This window comes from Carassius auratus, chromosome 7, assembly GCF_003368295.1.
Source record: "Carassius auratus strain Wakin chromosome 7, ASM336829v1, whole genome shotgun sequence".
NCBI lineage: Eukaryota > Metazoa > Chordata > Actinopteri > Cypriniformes > Cyprinidae > Carassius > Carassius auratus.
This window is the reverse complement of record NC_039249.1, coordinates 16,894,196-16,917,396: the sequence shown is the minus strand read 5'-3', so window position 1 is coordinate 16,917,396 and position 23,201 is coordinate 16,894,196. Positions and strand designations below refer to the sequence as shown.

At 37.5% G+C, this 23,201-nt stretch overlaps 1 protein-coding gene across 4 annotated transcripts in view; it reads right to left on the bottom strand.

The window, feature by feature from the left end:
• Positions 1–23,201, bottom strand: part of dgkza (diacylglycerol kinase, zeta a) — a 104,511-nt gene that overhangs the window by 72,874 nt on the left and 8,436 nt on the right. Inside the window, exon 1 of one of the 4 annotated variants that reach the window (XM_026267705.1) lies at positions 8,768–9,120. The exons of 1 other annotated variant lie outside the window; for it this stretch is intronic. In XM_026267705.1, coding sequence (XP_026123490.1) covers positions 8,768–8,829 — 62 coding nt within the window. In that variant the 5' untranslated portion in view covers positions 8,830–9,120. Of the gene's footprint in view, positions 1–3,592; positions 4,542–8,767; positions 9,121–23,201 lie in introns of those variants that run through there. 2 more of the 4 variants (XM_026267703.1, XM_026267706.1) reach the window with 2 other exon arrangements.

Below are 23,201 nucleotides of genomic sequence, written 5' to 3'. Positions count from 1 at the left end.
TCCTAGAAGTACTGACCCTCTATACCACCAGTTCTGTTGGAATACAAAAATATTATAATTATAGAATGTCACGAGGAATGGTACCATTTTCATTTACAGTAGTATGTCATTTTTTTAGTAAGCCTTTCACTGCAAGCTTGTGAAAAAACGAGCTCCTCAGATTTTGCTCCCTTGTGACAGAAATGTAGAGTCCCAGCCTCAGAGGAGACATGAGAGCAGCGGATTTATTGATTTATTTACTGTATATTATGCTTCTGCCACACAGATCTAATATAAACGTGATTTCTTTCCCAGCTGTTTACCTTCACAGATTGTTTTTGTAACGTACGAGTGTTTTTGACAAACTTGCATTTGACAGTTTAAGCACAATAATACACGAGAGAGAAGTCTTAGAAATTTAATCACACACATGCCATGTGACAACCTTTCTGTGCGCTCAGAAAACAGCGTGTTTCTGCTCCCACTCAAAACAGGCATTTTCAAAATGATATAATAAATGATCTGTGGGGTATTCTGAGCTGAAACTTGACATATTCTGGGGGCACCTGATATATGATTATAGCATATTACATATTGTAAAAAGGGGCATAAAAGTATGAGTAGACTCAGGGTACATCAGACATTGACACATACTGTAAATTAGATGAGTCAGTATGGTCAAAAGTTCCCATCACATGGATTCTTGTCACTCATCATCACAGGGTTATATGTAGAGATGACCCAGATAGCTGGAGTCTGACATGATGAATGAGTTCTTCCAGCCTGACACAGGGTTAACATGGTGACACACTAGCTGTTTTACAGCAGAGAGATCCAGGACATGATCAGAAATATCCCATCATGCTCTAAAGCACTCTACGGTTAATGTATTTACACACAAACACAAACACATACCGCAACAAACTCACCTTCATTTGCACTTAACATCTTCTCTGAGGTCACAGAGGATCTGGATGTAAACTCAATTGAGTATACAACAAATAAAGAAAACAAAAACAAACAAACAATGGGCGGGGTTTCATAACTAACCCTGCCTGAGATCGTTTACCAGGGCATGAAAATGTGAACAGAGTTTGTGAGCAGAGGAAGTAAAAATACAAGAAACTTTTTGTGATTTTTTTTTGCATAATCTCACATACCAAGCAATGAAAACACACACAGTCATTTCACAATTCACACACATACTGTACACGCTTATATAGCATCTCTGGCAGCTGCATTCATAATCATTCCTCTGATCTGTCTGAAAAGAAACCGATCTCACGGAAACCGAGCTGTATCAGAGAAAGTTAATAATTCAGTCTGATTGACATCCTCTTCTCACATCTCTGATCATCTTCATGCATCAATTAATAAGCTCGACACACTCACGCACATTAAAGCACACAGCGGGAGCCGTCTCATCAGAGGGAACGCACGCAGAGCTGAGAAGGCGAGAGATAATAGAGGTGATAAAAATGTTGTCATGCTGAAAGAGCTTCTGTCAGACCTTCTAGAGCTGCTGACATTAATGTGTGAGCAAATCCTCCCATTCAGCAACACTTGATGACATAACTAATCACTCTGTGATCTCTTTATGTTCTGCATCATTATTAAGTTATGACTGTACATTCTACATATGTAGGCGATGATGGGATGAGTTTGCATATCCTACCATCTCCCTCCGCCTCTTTCTTTCTTTCTCTCACTCTTTTATCAGTACACCGTGCTCTGTTTGCTCTTCGAAAACCGTTCGATGGATAGAAACCAGATTAAAAATAAATGGTGACTAATCAGCAGAAAAACCAGGATCGAGTCCCACCACTGATTTCTGAGGGTTTGAGAGAGTCACACACTTGTGTTTACCTAGCAAACATGCTCTACTGTAAACATACATCCTCCTGTTGGGCCGAAGGCAGGGAAACACCCTGGATAGATGGCCAGTCTAACACAGTGTCCTAACCAGACGTGATGTGACCAGACCAAAATCAAATCACACATCCAAGCCAATTAAAAGAGCGCATGGGTCAACTACTATCTTACACTCTCAACAAAAAGTAAGAAAATAATAAGTGATATCTGATATAAAATCTAACACCTGCCCCTTAAGTGTAGCTTATAGTAAACCTATCCACATACACACACACAATCTTGTCACAATGCTCATCTTCTCTCAAATTCAGTGAATGTTTATATGCACAGTTATAATCGAGCTACAGCAGGTTTTGCATAGTAGAGTTAGAGTCAGACACTTAATCGAATATTTTAATGATTTAATACACATTATGCATCTCCCCTCTCTTTTGGAACAAGCGTACAACGCACTGTAGAGGTCAACTGTAGTGTGTTTAATGCGTGTAGATCCTGGTCGAAATCAAGCTACAATCACATTATCTGGGTCTGTTAGTGCAGCTTCACAAAAACCAGGCTGGTACCATTTCAGTTGAATTAAAGAAGAAAAAGGAACTTAGACAGACAACAATGAAAAAAATAATTAATTATTAACAAATAAATAATACCTTCATAATCGTTTTTCCACATTAGTGTTGTCCAAACAATGCATCATTTTAAGCAAATGAAAACAAGTGGATGTTACTATAAAGGCTATGTGCAATTAAATGTGCAAAGGACACTTAAAGAAGAAGTTCAAATCTCTAAGCAGAAAACTGATACTTTAGATAATTCATATACTGTACTAACATGTAATGGGGTACTGGTAGGGGGTAGGAGGAACACACATGCAATCATCTGAACATATCACATTTATACTAAATAGTCCTTTACTGTTACTGCATAAAAAAAAAACCCACACATTTACTTCCGTTACTGTACATGTAGAAATTTAAACTTACATTTAAAGTCAAACAGTATGTAACAAAAACAATCAATTTATTCAGAATTATTGCACTCCCTGCTCTGTTTGTTTGACTTGAATGTCCGAGTCAGCACTCTTTCACTGAGGACCGTGGAGTTTTTTTTTTTTTTTTTTTTTTGATAGAACAAGACTTTATGTAAAATGATAATATTCACATGATCTTCTAAAATATACAGATAAGGATAAAACTGTTAAAAAGAAGTTAAGCGCTAAGAAAAACACATAACAGGGTAGACCGAGTTCCACTATATGTTTTTGTTTAAAGAGCCAAATATGGTGCATTCTCATGTTTAGCACAATTTCAGTCGTGCATTTTCCCAAAGCGGCATTCTGACCATAGACATAGACAAAAAGTGATGTGACTAACGTATGTTTCCAGTCCAGTTCAGTTTCGCAAACCCAATCAATCAATACTCAAAGCTGACTATGTCAATTATATTTTATTTTATACTTTTACTGTGTTTTTGTTGCTACAGCCAGAACACCAAACATTCAGCCCAGCCTGAACACAACACAAAGTGTCAGTGGGTAAACACACAGCCACAGTGTGGCTAGGTATCATGCACAGTTACAGACATGATGTGTTGTCACTGCAAACACACAGCACAAGGCGCAGGTCTGAGATGGAAACATTGAATGGAAACTTGAGCACACGCACTCTCCACAAGTTCTTATGAATGCGCAATCTTTCTCTACATCTACCCATAGACAAAAACAAGTGCACTATGACGAGCTCACCTCCGTCCAAACAGCCGTAACCCAGTAAAAGTCCTGCTGCTGTGCCGGCGACCCACTGCGACCCTCTCCCCCTCCGGCTGTGGGTTGGATGGGAGGTCAGAGTTGGATGAAGAAGCAGACGTGGAGGCCAGAGAGGTCGTGACCTCTTCCCTGTCCTGTGAACCTGCTCCTAGCTCCTGCTCCATCAGGAGCCTTGGGCTGCCAATCAAACAATGGTAACTAATCCCAAACTCACAGAGTCAGAGAGTCCTCGTGCTGAGAAAAACTGGAAGAGAAGGGTCGCACCATCCTGCTCTCCGCCTCTCGGAAAGAGAGGTAGGACAACACGAAAAGCGCTCAGTCCTCCCGATTCTTGCAGACTTCCACGTGTGATCCACTTCCCATTCCGCCTTCAAGACACTTAATCCTATAAGCAAACCCCCACATTCCTCTTCCCCCTCCTCTCTTTCCTTCCTCCCTCTCTCCCTATCTCAGGATCTTCTTGCAGTCCCAGTCTAAGCAGAGTCATAAAGCAAAGAGAGATCCTCCAGTGCTCTCTTCATGACTTTCTCTCTCTTCAAGCGCTCATCTTCTGTTTTCCTCCCACGGTGGCTGCCGCTTGCACTCACACACATATGATTTAGCTGCCGGTTACACTCACACACATAGCACCACACCAGGAAGTGTCAAACTCAGAAGAGACTCATTTGTAGGACCCCAAATGTAGCTGCCCCTCCAGGTGCCTGATTGTTTTTGATCTTACTTCTTTGCCTCTGTCTCACCATCGGTTTGTCTTTCTCTCTCTGATAGAAGAAAATGAGACACAACTCTGACAATGGAACAAAGCCGCTCACAGTTTGCTGATCAGATCAGTAGTGCAGGTTATGTTCACAAATGTCTCTTACAGACAAATGGTTATTTGGAAATCTCTGTATGGTCGAAAACAAAAGGTCTGTATCTGAGGTAACAGAAAAATATTTAACGCAAAATGTAAAACAACACACACACAGAGAACAATATGTTTATTGCTGGGCGAGTGCACTTCTAACAGGAAAGCAGGTAGGAGGAAGATCTTATAGTAGTCAATAAATGCAGTTTGGCATTGAGAAAGGAAAGAAAGCAAAAGGCATGAGGGAAAAATAAAGATGGAAAGACAGACAGGCTCATGTTATCGGCTGTTATTGATTTCTGTCACTCTCTGTGTTAGCAAACGTGTGTATGTCTCTTAACATTTTTTCTTTTATATCTTCTACAGTTACATATTGATTTACTCACAACCTCCAACACAGTACATACTGCAGACAAGGGCTATTGAGTTAACTAACCCATTAAAAAAAAAGATATATATATATAAATATATATATATTTACTTTAAATAAACTACCTCAAGGAAAATATATGACAGATGCAAAATGTAAAAGAAAACTTTACTTCAGAAAATCACCAAGGCACCATTACCTACTTTAATTGTGTAACTTGAGATACTAAATTAACTTATACCAAAAACTATATAGACATTAACAAAAAGAACAAAAACATACAACAACACTTTTAAAACTTTCAATTAAAAACTATTCCAGAATATAAATAAAAAGCTATAATAGTATCTCAGCTATACTAAAATAACACTGTGGACAGTACCACAAGAACCTGAAGGGAAGTATGTTTGTGTGTGACTGTGTACTAGAACATGACAACAGAATAAAGCCAGCAGAAAAACTGCACTCCACCACCTACTGTTCACACTCACTATAGACTTCCTGTGAAGGAAGGAAATTATGTCACAAAAATGGAGTTGTTCACAATTACGGTTGGACCACAAACCAGATATTGTTTCCTGCTATTCTTCTCTTAGCAATATTTGTGTGTGCTAGTGTAAGAGAAAGCAAGCTACTTAAAGAAGGAAGAGGGAAAGAGGAGGTGAAAATAGGACAGCTGAAATGATGAGTAGGAAATATTACTGTGTAGGAGTGACATGTAGGATCCACTGTAACCTGGATTCAGGCTGATCTAATGTACAGTACCACCAGAAACAGCAGGGAGACATTTACAACGGTTTACAACAATCCATCTATTATACTCATTTTCACTGTGGCACCTCAGCAGGACACATTCTTTTATAGCACCTTAATTCAAGTATCAAATTAACCCGTTTTATGGGCTTGAGTCAAAAATAGATTGTAAAGAAATGCTGATTTTGTGCATCTCTAGACTGGATCCCCACCTTGTGGTAACATTGAGTAACTGCACGCATGCAGGGATTTTCATACTGTGGTTACTGTCCTTAAAAACCACTGATTTATTTACTCAAGCAAAGTGTGTGGTATCAGATTGTGCATTAATAGATTAATTAATATGATATTTATAAAAAAGCTAAAGTGTCTCTGAACTAGGCACAGATTATGGATGTTTAAAAAAAAAAAAAGAATTATATATATATAAAGACACACTGTTCCCACAATAAATACCTTGAACAACTTGAACTATTATTAAACTGTAATCCCCTTACTTACAAACAAGGCAATCTTTCTCTCGCTGTCTCTCACATACACACACACACACACACACACACACACGTGTGTGATGAGATTCTAAAATAAGAGCTGGTGGTCACAGATGGTTTCCATACGCAGGTTTGGTGGTTAACTGCATCTGACATGAATACATTCAACAACACAGAACCAGACAGTGAAACTAAAATTCAACCAGCCGTTAAACACAAGCCAGACACAGTACACAAAGTACGTGCACACCAGTATGTCAGTTATTTTGAGAACATAGATTGAGATGCAAAAGTGCCATTCACATATACATGCACTTTATTAGCAGAAGAGCATGGCATTAGCATTGGCAGGGTCAGGAGTTTGACTCCCTAGGAATGCATGATTGATAAAATGCAATTCATTCCAATGTAAGTTGCTTTGGATGAAAGCAGAAATGTGAATATTCTTAACCTGCATTTACATAATGGGCCAGAATTCTGCTTTCTGCACACACTAATGCTACAAGACCACACAAAAGCTGAATCAGAAATCATATAGCTATTGTCTAGCAGGTCCTAACATCTGTTTAAAAAAAAGGTATTTTCTATAGTGTGAACATTAGGAGTAGTGGGCGACCGATATTGTTTTTTTTTTTTTTTTTTTTGTTTTTTTGACAGCAGATGCCGATATCTTGGAAAGCAGGGGTGGGGCGATAGCAGATATAAAGCCAATATTTTTTTTATTTTAATATTTAATCTAATATTTAAGAAATTTGACATCATTTGATAATGGGTTAAAAAATAAATGTGTAAAATAAACATTCTAATACTTTAGATGACAAAGTATTTTCCACAAATAAATAAATATTTAATAAAAAGATAAATAGGAAGGAAGTAAACACTGTGCCTGTAACCAACAGAGCACTCAGTACTCTGGGAAGAATGTATGCATTGGCAATCATATTTTTCAAATAAATCCAGGGTAACATTCATTTTGCATACAGTACACAGAGAAAATGACATGAATATTACAGTGGGCAAATGCATAAAGCGCAGCATAATTTGAAATCAGGAGTTCAAAATTTAAAGCATTTAATTCACACAGACCGACTGTCACATAGAGAACACGAGATCATGCTGGATAAAAATGCACACGTCACAAGATGTCACAGCTGGATTTGGCAAAGTTTGCAAGGTTTGTGAAATTAAACATTCATTACCCATTCAAAGATTTGTTTAAATGATAAATGCGAATTTGCTTAATGCTGACAGGCAAACGAAAATGTATTATAATGTTTGCCTTTCTATTACTAACAATATAAAATCTGATTATTAGACAGACTTCTATCCATATTAGACAGAACTGTTAATGATGTCAGTAAACAAGAGGAAGAGTGTGAGCACTGTGTGCACTCAGGCGCTGCCGCTGTCAGCGCCGTCAAAATAAAAGTCCCATCTCGAACACAAGGGCCAAGCAGAAAAACGTATCGGCCGATGCCGATATTTGAAAAATGCCAAATATCGGCAGATATATCAACCTTGGTGATATATAAATCGACCACTAATTAGGAGCGTAAAATAAATTTGGATATACACTACCATTCAAAAGTTTTTTTATTTTTTGATTAAGTCTCTTCTGCTCAAGATGTCTGCATTCATATCTAAAATACAGCAAAAACAGTACAATTCTGAAATTTTCTCTTTGAAAATATTTTAAAATGTAATTTATTCCTGTGATTTAAAAGATGAATTAAGCATAATTACTCCAGTTAAAATCATTCTAATATTCTGATTTGCAGATCAAAAAACTTTTATTAATATTATGTTGAAAAAAGTGCAGTATAACTTTTTCAGGTTTCTTTGATGTATCGAAAGTTCAGAATAACAGCATTTATCTGAAATAGAAAATCTTTTGTAACACTATAAATGTCTCTATCATTATTTTTTATCAATTTAAAGCATCCTTGCTAAATGAAAGTATTATTTTCTATAATCCCCCCTAGTGTCATAATGATGCTGAAAATGTAGCTTTGATCCCATGGATACATTACATTTTAAATATATATTCAAATAAAAAGCAATTATTTAAAAGATTTTACTTAATTATAATTTTCTTTATTTTTATTTAAATATTACACAATATTACTGTTTTGTCGTATTTTGGATCAAATAAATGCAGGCTTGGTGAGCAGAAGAAAACTCTTTATATATATATATATATATATATATATATATATATATATATATATATAAAAATTATATATATATACACATACTTATGAATCAATACATATATATAAAATCTTATGACTGGTACTGGGTCACTGTCTGGTCAATCACATGATTTACCAGCCCAAGCTGCATTGCTACACTGCCATTCCAAACTCCTGACCTTTGGCTTCAGAGGACAGTAGAGTGTCCACAGAATACACATTCCAGAATTTGCATAGTAATAGGTCATCCAGGCCTATTGTTTTTTTTTAATACTATGAAATGGGGCATACTACTCTTTTTGAATACTATACAATATGACACATTATAATACAGAAAAGTGTTCTTATTGTTAGATCTTGCAGCTGGCTTCAAATTTAAATGCTGCGATGTCTTCATAGCGCTGACCCGAGATCAGAGCTTCATTCTTGCAGCTAAATGAACCGGCACAAGTACAAATAGTAAGCATAAGGAGGGATAAGCAAGTGTTCGTTCAGTCTTACCTGTGGTAAAGTTGATGCGGAGGGGTAGGGGGCAAGACCCATTTCCTCCTGTGTGCCCACATTTCTCGGTCTCTTTCAGGCCTGCCACATTGGTTCTAGTTTCTGTCATGTACACAGCTACTGTGGACAGCAACTGACCCTCGCAGCCTGTGCCTTTCTGAGCTAAATCTTTCTTCCCCAACACCCCCTACTTCCTGTTGTGACACTTCCTTATGTGAGTGTATGTTTGTGTTTGTATTGTGAGTGTGTATGTGAGAGAGAGAGCGACAGAGAAACAGACATGGGTCAGGGGTAAAACTTGATTCTTGTAAACGAAACTGCCTCAAATAGAAAATGAGCAACAGTCTGCAGAAACACACACATACATACACGGAGAACAGGTTCCTGTAGGAAATTATTTTTAGTACACTGAAAGCAGAGCCCCAAACAAACACATGCACACTGGCAGGCAGCTTTCACTGCTTCTTACAGAGTAAAGTGACGATGATCTTGAACTTTTATATTTTTTGTGCATGAGATTGAGAATACAAGCTGCTATAATAAATAAAAAAGAAAGAACACATTCAGAACAGACAACAATTGTACTCCCTTTTTGTCACACTCATCTGACTTTTAACCACATGTAAAAACTCACCCACAGATGCATATCTTAGAGCATTATCAGTCTTTCTATTCGAGACATGCATTTTGCTCATTCTGACAACTCAAAAGATGAATCAATATAATGTAAATATATAAAATATTTTGTTTTATCATCATCATCTCAATAATCTCAATGTATAGGCTAGTGCTGAATCCGGTCCTCGCACCCCCTGCTCTGCACAGCTCTGGACATCACAGGATACTCTGCCATGATTCCAGTTCGAAGCAAATGTATATGTTCCATTCAAACAAAGTGCATTGAAGTGTGCGAGATGTGAATTTAAACTGTGTTTATTTACAGAGGTATATGATGTCTGTCTGTGTGTGAAGACGTTGCGCAGCACTGAAAGAATGTTCAAAAGTAAACTACATCAGATTTCCCCTGCTCACTGGAGCAATGAACACTGTGAAATTGACATTGGTTTAGTATGAAATCAGTTACACAACTAAAGCATTTTGCCAAGTCATCAAAGTTGATTTTCACTTTCTATCCTCTCGTTGTCTCTCTACAGAACACTGGGTTTGCAGATTGTTAACAAAAGCAAGAAGGCAGATTTTTGCCTCTAGTACTGACCAAACTGATGAACATAATTTAACCCCAAATAAATACTTTAAGACATAATGGGACAGGACAGGATATGTATAGAAAGAACATGTAAAATGCTGTCATCTTCCTCCTCTCCACTAGGGGGAAAATTGACTCTTCTTCACTGATGGCTCTGTAATCTGTCTGGCTATACCCTTTCTATAGCTCCATTCTGTTGTGCCAAACAAAGTACTTTCTTTCATCCAATGAAAACAAAAAAACAAAGGAAAACAAAATTGGTGTTTTGAGTTATTGTGTGGTTGATCTGATCCATGCATTTACAATGATTGAGCATTAAGGTATTAAAACTATTTAGTACTTTATGCTGTATGTGTCAATTTCGTCCAGTTAAACCAAATGTTTATTGTTGTAGGTTGTAATGAAGATCTTGAGTGAGACAGCAGGCACCTAAAACACAACGAGATACGTCCACACATGCTTGAGCATGTGTTTAGTAGACGAAACTGTGGCACTAATTCACACAGAAACACGCAGGCATATTTAAAATGTGGGGTTTTTGTTTGCAGTTTAATATTCATAGAATCTAGTTTGTATGGAAATTTGTGTACAGCCAGACCATTTGACTCATATCATATATCCAATTTCAGCATAACATAATAAATATAATTAGGGCCGGGACTCTATTAAAAAAAATTAATTTAATTAATTAGAGGCTTTGTAATTAATTAATCGAAATTAATCGCATTTTAATCGCATATAAATATTTGACCTGAGAACAGTGAGAATTAATTTATTTTTCACATGGATTTATAGTATACCATTGAATAATGACTGAATACATAAGCTTAAGCAACAAAATATTGTTTAATTTTGTTCAACCAAGTCTAGCAGACCAGTGCAATTTTTGCCATTAAGTGTAGCAATAGCATATTTAGAAACAATTTAGAAATAGTACGTTTCAGAAATTCAGGAAGCTTATAGGTGCTGGAACCTTCTGTAAAGTGTTTTTTTAAGTAAAACACAATACTGTCAATTACATTCAGAACATTGGAAACCCTGACTATTAGAAAACATCTCTCTGTTGCTTCAGAGGCCATAACATACTAAGTCCAACTCTCAATAACCTTGGCTAAAACAATAAAGAGTTCAACATAAAATGTTGCACCAACAAAATAATACATAGTTCAACATAAAGTGTAAAGTCCACGCTAGCTACTATATGTTTTGCGTTTAGGTGATACTTGAGGCTCGATGTGTTCTGCGGTTATATGCGAACGCTAGTTGGTGCTTCAGTATAATCGGTCCGCCGAAACTCATCCAGTGAGAAACGTTCCGCGTTGCAAAAATAAGTTATTAAAAACGCGGGAATTTTTTTTCCGTAATTAATTAATCTTAATTAACGTGCTATTTTTTGTGTAATTAATTAATCTCAATTATCGCGTTCAAGTCCCGGCCCTAAATATAATTCCATGATCATCAGTGTTTTCTGCATCCGTAGAATGGCTTCTGCGGTTGAGTGACATTTTGTTCACTCATCTTGAATCTCTATAGATCCCACTATAGATCCCCTGAGGAACAGTTCCACTCATTCTCTACTATAAGAGAGGAAGAATTGTATACTTCTTTTGTAATTGTATATTTCTTAAATAATCTAAACCAACAACATGTATGTTAGACCCTATTCCATCTAATCTCCTAAAAGAGGTGCTTCCAGAAGTCATAGATCATATTCTATTATTAATTTGTCATCGTCATTTGGATATGTACCCAAAACCTTCAAACTGGCTGTTATTAAGCCTCTCATCAAAACACCACAACTAAACCCCAAAGAATTAGTTAATTACAGACCGATCTCAAATCCTTTTTTGTCCAAGATAATACCTCACAATTATATTCCTTCTTAGAGAAAAATTGAATCTTTGAGGATTTCTAGTTAGGATATAGACAGTATCATAGTACTGAGACTGCTCTCCTTAGAATTACAAATAACCTGCTCTCTTCTGATCGTGGTTGTATCTCTCTATTAGTGCTATTGGAAAGCATTTGAAAGCAACATTTCTAGCATTTGTAAAACTGCATTTTTCCATCTCAAAAATATATCTTAATTAAAAACCTATGCTCTCAATGTCAAATGCAGAAACTTTAATTCATGTATTCATGACCTCAAGGTTAGATTATTGTAAAGCTTTATTGGGTGGTTGTTCTGCACGCTTAATAAACAAACTCCAGCTAGTCCAAAAAGCAGCAGCAAGAGTTCTTACTAGAACCAGGAAGTATGACCATATCAGCCTGGTTCTGTCAGCACTGCACTGGCTCCCTATCAAAACTTGCTTATTACTTATAAAGCCCTGAATGGTTTAGAACCTCAGTATTTGAATGAGCTCTTATTGCACTATAGTTCTCCATGTCTGCTACGCTCTCAAAACTCTGGCAATTTGATAATACCTAGAATATCAAAATCAACTACGGGCTGCAGAACCTTTTCCTATTTAGCCCCCAAACTCTGGAATAACCTACCTAACATTGTTCAGGAGGCAGACACACTAACACTAAATCTAGATTAAAGAGCCAGATCAGGTGGTCTCTGCAGTCACCCAGATTCAGTATGAGAGGACCTCTACAGCCCTGAATGTCATCGGAGACCAGAACAACTAGATGAGCCCCAGATACAGATCCACAGTCAAGTCCTTTTCTCCTAGACAGCCACCAGGACAAGACCACAATAAACAGATGATTCTTCTGCACAATCTGACTTTGCTGCAGCCAGGAATTGAACTGCTGGTTTCGTCTGGTCAGAGGAGAACTGGCCCCCCTGAATGAGCCTGGTTTCTCCCAAGGTTTTGTCTCTATTATGTCACGATGGAGTTTTGGTTCCTTGCCACTGTCGCATCTGGCTTGCTTAGTTGGGGACACTTAATTTCCAGCGATATCATTGACTTGATTCCACAGATACTATTTAAACTGAACTGAGCTTGATGATGACATCATTGAATTCAATGATGAACTGCCTTTTAGCTTTATTGACACACTATTTTCCTATTTAACGCTGTTCAGATGCTTTGTTACAATCTGTATTGTTAAAAGTACATTATAAATAAAGGTGACTTGACAGCACTAAAATCTACAATTCATAGAAGCACAAATAAAGCCAGCCACAATTGTGTTCCAGCCAATGATCTCTAGCTTCAGAGAGAGATCAAAGCCAAAGTTACCATGGCGTCTGTCACTGTAGTGACTGCTTATCACCTACAGGCATCGATTAACTAGGAAACAGTGAAGGCCGGCTGTGATTGGATCTTATTAGCTTGTTTGCAACTTTATCATGACGATGTGATACAGTGACCTCAAGACTAACTGGAGCAGAGCAGAGTTGGTCTAATAAAACATGACCTATAGAACGTGTACAAAGTTTAGGAGCACAGTATAAAGGAAACTACAAGCAACTGGTCTTCTGCAGCAATACAGTGTGTGTCCATGGACACATTACAGAGTACACACAGATCCTCTGAGCACACACTGAGTTTACATCTACTCAAATATCTCTCACACACACGGCAGCATTTGTAATCTGTGTTGTACAGAAAAGGCTTGAATAATTAATTTGAACTCTGAGTCACTGAGTGATGTACTTTCTGTAACAAACCTGTGCAAGAGTGTGTGTCATAAAAAAAATGTTCAGCTCTTTTTCAAGCACACGATAGGACTGGTTTAGGATTAGGTTTTCTGACAACATCTAAGCAGCTGCCTTCTCTCTCAAGAGCATCTACTTGATGCCTTAAGAACGCTTACAGCCACTGGCTTTAGTAAACTAATGAACAGGACTCATGAACCGGCACATCCTAACTCGAGTGCTTAGCCACAAAATGGTGTCGTGGGATCTGTACCTGGTGTGTTTCTCTCGCTCCCTTAAAAACCATGTAATGTCAAATCTCAGGGAAGCAATCTCTCGGTGCTCAAAGCAGAGGAAAGGAGGTGTTTTTGTGATGGCTCAGACTGTGGGAGGAGAGCTCCTGGTGAAGCAGCACCTGCAGGGCACACTGACTCACTCCGGATACACTCCAATCTACAGTCATTACACACACCCTTCAGTACAGCTGGGACCCTCTAACTCAATCTTACATGCAGCAAATAGACAGAGAAAGACATATACACTCACATACAGTACATATAAAAATATACAAATAGTATCATTTCCTGTAATACTGTACACTGGACAATCAGACTAGATACATCAGTCTAGCCTAGATATATGTGTCAACCTTTTCATAAAATCTGACTTTATCATACACTGTGATACTATTTACAAAAAAAAGCCAATGATCACTACATAGACCACCACGCGGACAAACATTTGCTTTTGTTTAAAAATCAGTTAATTGTTTTCTTAAAGAACACCAACCCTGATAGTTACAAAGTTTACAACAAACATGACAACTGTCACAAATCATTTATCTCTTAAGAGAAAGAATGATATGTCAGTTTAGTGTCAGAGATTTATTTGGCACGCCACATACTGTACAGTGTACACAGAATCATCATTTATTTAAAAAAATGTGTTGTACTTAGATTATTTGCATTTTGTAACTTGCATAGACGCAGTGTAAAAAAAGAAAATATACATATCATTTATTATTATTATTATTATTATTATTATTATTATTATTATTATTACTAACATGGTCCTGCATAAACATATTTCTGACAATACGAGGGTTTGCCTAGAAAAATGTGATACACAGAAATAGCATAAACTCAATTATCACTATTCTTTGTTCCATCTCTTATTTATACCTCTATCAACAGAAAAATAAATGAAGTATCTGTTGCTTTGCACACAGATTCCCTCTGAGAGAAACAGAGTGACAATAATTAGAAATGGTTGGACGTTGAGAAAGATGAAGACAGACAAGGAGTTAAAAGGAGAAAGGAAGAGGAATAGAAAGACGGGGGAGGATAAAGAGAATAAGAGAGACTCAATTAACAAACACCCACTTCCTTACTGTCTGTGGCTGCAGCATTATCCTCTGGAGCAGCCCACAAACCCACACAGATGACTGTCAGACACGATCAAATGCTCACTGAGTGCTCAGTGCTCACCATGATCACTAATCTGATGGCTAAAATAATCTCCACTGAGATTATCTGTGAAAATCTGTTCTTACTTGATTTCTTACTGGGTCAAAAAGAAGCCCTTTCCATCAGACAGTGTGATCAGCGCAATTTCTGTCACAGGAACTAACCATATGACATAACAAAGATTCTCTTGTCTCTTTCTTTTTTCCCACATCCCAAGCACCACACCACTGTCATGGTGACCCCTTATTTAAATATATATTTTTATATATACACATACAATATCCAAGCTTCCAGTTCTTTTCAGCAGAATAATGCACATGGTGTGAATATTATTTTTGCCCGTCTCACACTCTAGGGTAACAATGGCCAGATTCTGTAAAGCTGAGAGAAAGAGCAGTGTGTGAAAGACATTTAAGGGATGGAACAGTATAAAAGTGAAACTCTTGTAGGGATGCATTCAAAACAAAGGCTTGCCAAGAGATAGCATAAAACTCAAACAACCAACTTTATCCAGCCTTTTAAGACTTTAGTGGTCGTCCAATATACTGCCAAAAGCACCAAAAGTTGGTTCAACGACCAAGGTGTTGGTGTGCTTGACTGGCCAGCAAACTCACCAGACCTGAACCCCATAGTGAATCTATGAGTACATGTACAGTAAATGAACATACTTTCCAGAAGGCCAACTACATTTTTTTTTGTTATTGGTCTTATGAAGTATTCTAATTTGAGTTTTTGTTAAATGTGAGCCAAAATCATCACAATTGAAAGAACCAAAGACTTAAACTACTTTAGTCTGTGTACACTGAATTTAGTGAAATTGTGAAATTTAAGTTTTTTGGGGAGGAAAACTCTGAGTGAGTAATTTTGTTTATGTGCTCATTCAGTTCAACAGACATGTCTTTGATAGGCTATAATAAACAATACTGAAAAAACATGCTGTAATATGAAACTTTTGTCACTCACAGGAGTGCAGGAGCATTTTAAAGCATCTGTCATACCTATGAGATGACAAAGATAACGTAACTTCATGATATTCACAATATTTACATTGTATATATATCAGCAAAGGTAGTAGGGCTGTGCAATTATTCATATTCTATTATCATGTGCATCTTGTCAGTAAAGCCGGTCCTGTGATTTGTGGTAAATCACCATCACATTCGAAATCGAATGCGTTTCATTGTCAGTGAACTGGTGATTGTGATGGTGATCGCACAGCCCTAAAAGATAGTGCGATTATATTGCTTCTATTTAATGTACTGCTCAGCACTAGCCCTGCATGAGACTTGGCATTTGCAGCTAAATAAGTACAAACACACATACAAGGAGGGAAAACGCCAGTCTGGACTGGATGTCTTAGTCTATATTGAGCTACATTCTCACCATGGCTGGTATCGTCTGGCTATAATCTAAAGTGGGATATGTAAATATACATTAGGGATATGCTGGTATAAAATTTTCCTGTTGCGATTAATTGCTAATGCTTTTATCACGTTATACTGTATTACAGTATCACAATATTGGTCATAATACAGTATAACAGGTTAAATAACTTTATTCTTATAACAAAAATATCTGAACATTTAAATACAATAAAGCAATACAGAAAAATAAAATATACTATACTGTATAGATACTAAAGTAACTATAAAGACTAATAGTTATCACTTTACAATAGGACCACATTAGTTAACCTTAGTTAATGCATTAAGGTTCACAATGAGAAATAGTTACATTTGCTACAGAAGTTATTAATCTTTGTTTAAAAAAAAAAATACAAGTCTTAGTTCATGTTAGCTCATCAACAATGTCTTATTAAATACCCAAGATTAATGAATGTTCAGAAGAATTTTTCATTGGCAGTTTATGTTAACTAATGCATTAACTAATGTTAACTAATGAAGCCCTAATGGAAAGTGTGAATGAACAATAAAGAATCAAAACACTTTCAAACAATATCTAGGACATGTTGTAGTCCAGATTAAAATGATTTAAAAAAAATCTAAGCCTATTAAGTCTAAATATTTACGTTTTTGGCACTGTGATGAACACCATAGCAAATACACAAAACTGAATGGCTATTTAAAATTATTTGAATATATTTTAAAAAGCTGCTTTATTTATGGATTTTCAATGGTAAGGGCAGCATTTTCTGCAGTTTAGCACCATCTGCTGTCAGAGAGTGAATGTGCTTTCATTCTTAGCATCTCTAGAGTGTACCCCATGTGCTTACCAGAGTCTTTAAAGCAGCATACAGCGGTGTTGTGCATTTTGACCAGTTGATGGGGAAATTATTCATAAAAGCATTCCAAATTTGGAATAATTTTTTAATATCTAATTATTCACAGTATTTAGAAGTGCCCATGATAACAATATTGTGCATATTCATTACCGTGATATATCACGTTAGAGAATACCGCTGCCTGACTAGTTTACATACAACAAACTCTATTTTTATTGGTATAAAGTAATTTCTAACACACAGATCCACATCGGATGAAGCAAAGCTCACATTGAAACTTTGCTGGGTATTACTTTGGCCAGGTGTGCCTGATTTTCCTCCTTCTCCAGCTACATGCTCAACATGATGTAAAGTCTAAACATCAGTGTCAGTAATTGCACTTTTCATGGCCACAGAAGCAAACTGACAGGAAGGAGAGGAAAAAACACTCAAACATATTGAGGACATATTGAGACAGAAACATAGTTCAGCCACATTACCTAAAATGAAAAGTCTGTCAAATAGGATCAGAATGATGTACTCCCCTACAGAAAACATGTACTTGTCTCTAACCAGAACCATAATGTTTTTACAGCAACAGGCTTTCCTGCTAGTCATTATCCTTATATTACCGCATCATCCCCATTTATGACCTGACCTTTCAGGTATCTCATTACTGCAGCAGCAGCCCATTCTGCAGAAGAACAGATTTTCTTCCCATTTTGATCCTCTTACTGTTCAGCAGTACAGAGAAACCTGGGTCATTACCTGGCTTTAATGAGCCCCAGTCTTGCGTGTTCTGGTTTCTGGGAAACCAAAAATCCCCACTGTGGCTGAAGTTCTGAGAACATCTTTAGTTTGGAGACTGATGGTCTCAAAGGTCACGTACTGTACACACTGACTGCAGCTTAATTGCAGTCGTCGCTCCTCCTCTATTTTGACAATAGATTTTTACAACCGAATTTACTCCAAAAAATTCAACTACATTAAATACACATAGTAGTGTGTACAGAGCAAACTAAAAGAGAATAAATCTAAGCATTGCAGTGACTACATCCTACAAATGGCTTACTTATAGTTGTCTCCAGATTTAAGATTTTAGAATATTACACACGTCACCCTCTACACATTAGAGGCTCAATAATGGTGTAAGAATTGCGTGTTAGTCTAGTGCACAGATCCTCAAGCCAGGACCCACAGAGCAAAGGCATTATGACCTCTTTTTTTCCTGATTTGACACTTTGTTTTTGTTTTTTTACACTTAATTAGAAAAGATACAAACTGGAAGTTTAAAAATCAGCCAATGGACTGGAATGGAATGGACATGAGGTTTCTGATAATATTACGTACTGAATAATGCGGTGAATTCAATCTCTTGATACAAAACACAGCCCTGGTTAAGCAGAAAACTGCTTTGGAAAAATCAATGCAACACATAGCAAACAGAGTTCATGCAGGGCCATCAGCAGCTCTCCCCCCTCCTTCATCAAAGACAAATCTGAAATAGACATGAGTAAATCTCCTTAAACCATATCACCTCCTCCTTCATCTTAATCAGGCCTGGTAGACTACAAAGCCCATTATTCATAATTCATGTAGGTCTGGTGGTTTTAATGTCATTAGGCTGTTTCAATGGTCCATGTGTGATTTCATAAAAGCCCAGCTGGTGGTGTGTCATCTGTATAAAGACAGATCTGCTCAGTTTCCGTGTGCATCTCGAAAACAAGGTCTGAGCCATCTGACAGACGTACTGGATTGTGTCCCACGCCACGGAGCTTTGATTAACAAGAAAGGCTCAAAAAATAAAAAGAACAATAACCATTTCTATGTATGATGTTCCATATTTGTTAAGTCAGCTCTCCTACAGTTCTTTTGTTCTTAATTTTGATCTCTGGTGCCAAACACTGGTCCAAAATCACTACAATAATATATTAGAGTGATCTGCTCATCATGCAATCTATGCATTCAAGGGTAACTAATGTTAAAACATGTAAAATAAAAGACAATCCACAAAAAGTCTATGTTATAGTGGTTTTACCACAGTTATTTTTCTTATTTTGAATGAAAAAAGTTACAAAGCACAAAGTCCACTCCAAAGAAGAGTTATTCTTTATATCAGTAAGACATGTTCCTGAACTCCCTTAAATGCCTAGACTGCAGTCCTGAATTTTCATCCAGGAACAAACACATCACAGCATCCCTCATTCAAGGGAATATAACAGTTTCTGCCTCATAGTTATCAGATTTATAAAAGACAGATACAGGGGTTCCACTTCTCAACAAAAACATTCAAGCATGTGCTGTGGGCAGAGCTAAAGAGTCTGAGCATGCACAACTTTTGCATAGCAATCGTCTGCAAGCAGTGACATCGATATAAAACAGGAATAAAAACTTTACTGACTTATTTACTTTGTTTAAGGACAACACACTTGTCCAATTCTGTTGCTGCCCCAGAGAAACAAACTGCATCCACTGTTCCCTTAACCCTGGGTTCTATGGAAAGCTGAACAACATAATTTTTCCCTCACAACTAAAAACACACTTTTTTTGGTCACTATTGATAGTTTTCACGTGACATCACACACTCATAGGAACGAAGCTTTGCTCCACTGACCACAAGTTATTTTTAGGCAGTTTGCATTACTTAGTAATGTAGTAAAATGTAGATATTAAAAAGTGATTTTCAGTAAACACATTGATGATGTATATTTTGTACAGGCAAGCATATGAACCCAGAATATAAACAAAAAGTATAGAAAACCATTATAAGGAAAATGGAGTGCTTTCATATTCCGACCTCATCTGCTTGCCTATGATAATGATAACTATGTATCATTAATATAGTGATTATAGAATTTGATCTTTTAATATTACTGTTTTAAATAGATTAAGGCACTATAAGTGTTTTTTAGGGATGCACCGAAATTTCGGCCACCGAAAATTTTCGGCTGAAAATGGCCTTTTCGGTTTTCGGCCGATAGACTTTTATCACCGAAACAACAAGGCCGAAATGTTGTGATGACGCAAACAGAAACCGCGACCTGCACATGCACCTGCATAGCGCAGACCACAAGCTCCCCACGACATTCACTTATATGGAACGCCAGTGAGAACATTCTCTCTCTTCTTACTCCTTTATTCGCAGCACTAAAGCGTCTCCTAACAAAGATATTAAGACGGACCACGAAGTAAAAACAAAGAAAAGTACAGTCTTATAGAGTCTGTTAGCACACGTCTCACTGAGATCTTTTCGGATCCTCTGCACTTCACCGCGAATGTGCTTGATCCGCGTTATAAAACCATTACTTGGATGCGGAAATAAGGCAGCGCACACGAGAAATGATCCAGGCCGCGCTGGATACGGAGAAGCGCCAAGCGCAGGAGACAGATCAGAGCGCAGAAAAAAAGGCTTGTCTCTGCACCAGATGAGTGGCATGCACCCTCGTTGTCTGATATGTTCAGTGGAATTCTGCAAGAAAGTGCCTCAAATATTAATAATACGTTGGCTATTTTGTTCTTAGGCTACTATATATATATACACACACACACACACACAAACATATATACATACATAATATCAGATTGTAGCCATATTTATGCTAGATTTTCTGCTAGATTTCTGCTTTAATTTCATAAAAATGTTTATTTATGCCCTGGCCCTATTTAAATACACTCTCTCAAATATTTCTCAAATGTCAGGCAGATGACAAGCTCAACTGCTCAACAGCTAGATGGTTAACTGTCTGAAGTCCCCATCCCCAGAAGTGACAACCCTCTTGCCTACTGGAGAAGTGATGCACTTTCTAGTCCTACAGAGAACAATTTCAAATGCACTTCACCTAAATGCACTTTGTTTTTATGAGAGAACTGTTCATTTTAAAACCTTTCTGCAGGCCAGTACACGGTAAAGTTAGTACACGGTCATAGCAATAAATGCAATGTTACTAATAATTGACATAATTTCTTTCGGTGTTTCGGTTTCGGTTTTCGGCCTTGGTTTTCTCTTTTTTGGTTTTCGGTATCGGCCAAGAATTTTCATTTCGGTGTATCCCTAGTGTTTTTACAACATTTGTCTTATTTTTTAATGATTGAAATATTGCAGCCAGTGCTTAATATGGATTGCAAATGGCCAAAACTTGGATTTTATTCCCATACCTTTGTTTTATTCTTTTGAGTGGAGATCTAAATATTTGTGGATGTGAAACAGATGAAAAATTGATAGGCCTGTGCTGCAGTTCAATGGATTTTTTTCCTGCCAGGTCTTCGAATTAGTCATGTGACTGAAAACTATCATTTGATTTCACAGAACATTTGAGCATGTTGCGATGTCAGCATCCCTGACAATCCCTTTACTGTCAGGATAAACTGTCAGAGCCTGGCCCAGACGAAACTGACCCCTCAAAGCATTTGGGTAAGCAATCCAGATGAGGTCGCCAATTTTTATACTCCTTTCTGTTCGGTGCCACTTATGTCAAATGAACAGATTTGGGCCAGCTAGTTTCCTCCACTTTGCCCAGAACTGGTCCACAACGATTTGAATAGCCCTTAGACAATGCCAGGGAAGGGTCTCTAGGTCCAGCCAGCTAGTGTCTCCTCCAAGCGAAGCTTGACTCAGTATGAGGGAGTAGGGTGTTAAGTAGGCGTGTGACGGTTAGTATATAACCGTGAGACCGGCGGTTATAGTTGAAGACCGTCATTAGAACTCTATAACCACCAAAACCGTGTCATTAAAATATTTTTTACAAAAAATTTTTATCAAAAATTATTTTCATTTTTTAGATAGGATCATAAGATGCGCAATATATTGGGAGACATGGTTTTTACCACTTAATGAAGTTTTGTAAATCGTCAGACATGATATTTACCACTTCATAAAATTTTGCTTTGTAGAAAACCTTTCTTAAAAACGAATTCCGTTTTGTACAAATTTTATCTTAATTTTAATAAATGTTTCATCAACCAATTGCATGTATTTTAATAAATAAAAAGCAAATATAGCAGACAATGATAACCGTGACATGGAAGCACCAGCGCGCCGCATTCACTTGCACTGCACTGTGAACTAGAGCGCATCTCATCGTAAATGAAACTCAGCGTAGGCCTATGCCTCATACATTAGCATTAAATATCTTTGCTGCATCCTTTCTAGAACAGACAATGGCTTTTTTTTGTGGCTCGCATCAGCAAAGCATTGCATCGCCATAGACCGCAAAACAATCAGCGGATGGCGGGCGGGAGCGGCTTTGAAATTTGCTCTATGATTTCCGCGAAGCAGAAAACGAGGACGGAATCTCGAAATCCAGTCATGAAAATGAAACTTGCATTTTAATATGGACAGTCATGGAATTTGCCAAAGTTAGCATAAAATAATCAAATCAAATCTCCATATGGACCAGTATCTGTAAAAGTTAAGCCGCAAAAGTTGTTTAAAATATAAATCCGTGTTCTGCGCGTCTCTGTGTGAATTAATGAATGGCAGAGACATGCAGGTTTGTTTACTACATAGACTGAAGCGCATGATGCTTGCATTAATTTCAGCATCTGAGCTTCAGAGTTCTCTCTCCATCAAGCGATCATAACCCCCCCGACGTTTATGTTATGAACCGTCACATTTGACTCACGTCATAACATGTCTTAACACTAGGGGTGTGCCGGTTTCAGAATTGGTGATGACCACCAATTCTGAAACCGGCACACCCCTAGTGTTAAGTACTCTATAGAATCCTCCTGTTCTTGAGCTCTGGCATTGATTGGGCGTTCGTTTGTCAAGTTGGCTGCCTGATAAAACAGAGTTTGGAGGCTCCCCACATGTGAGAGACTATAGCTCCTCCGAGGTTCATGAGCACCCTCTTCAAAAGCTTCACAGCAGCCTCAGCAGCTCCATTCCTGTGGGGTGCATCTGCAGGGTAAAAAATTCCACTTCCACTCAGTCTCACACAAAGCCGGCT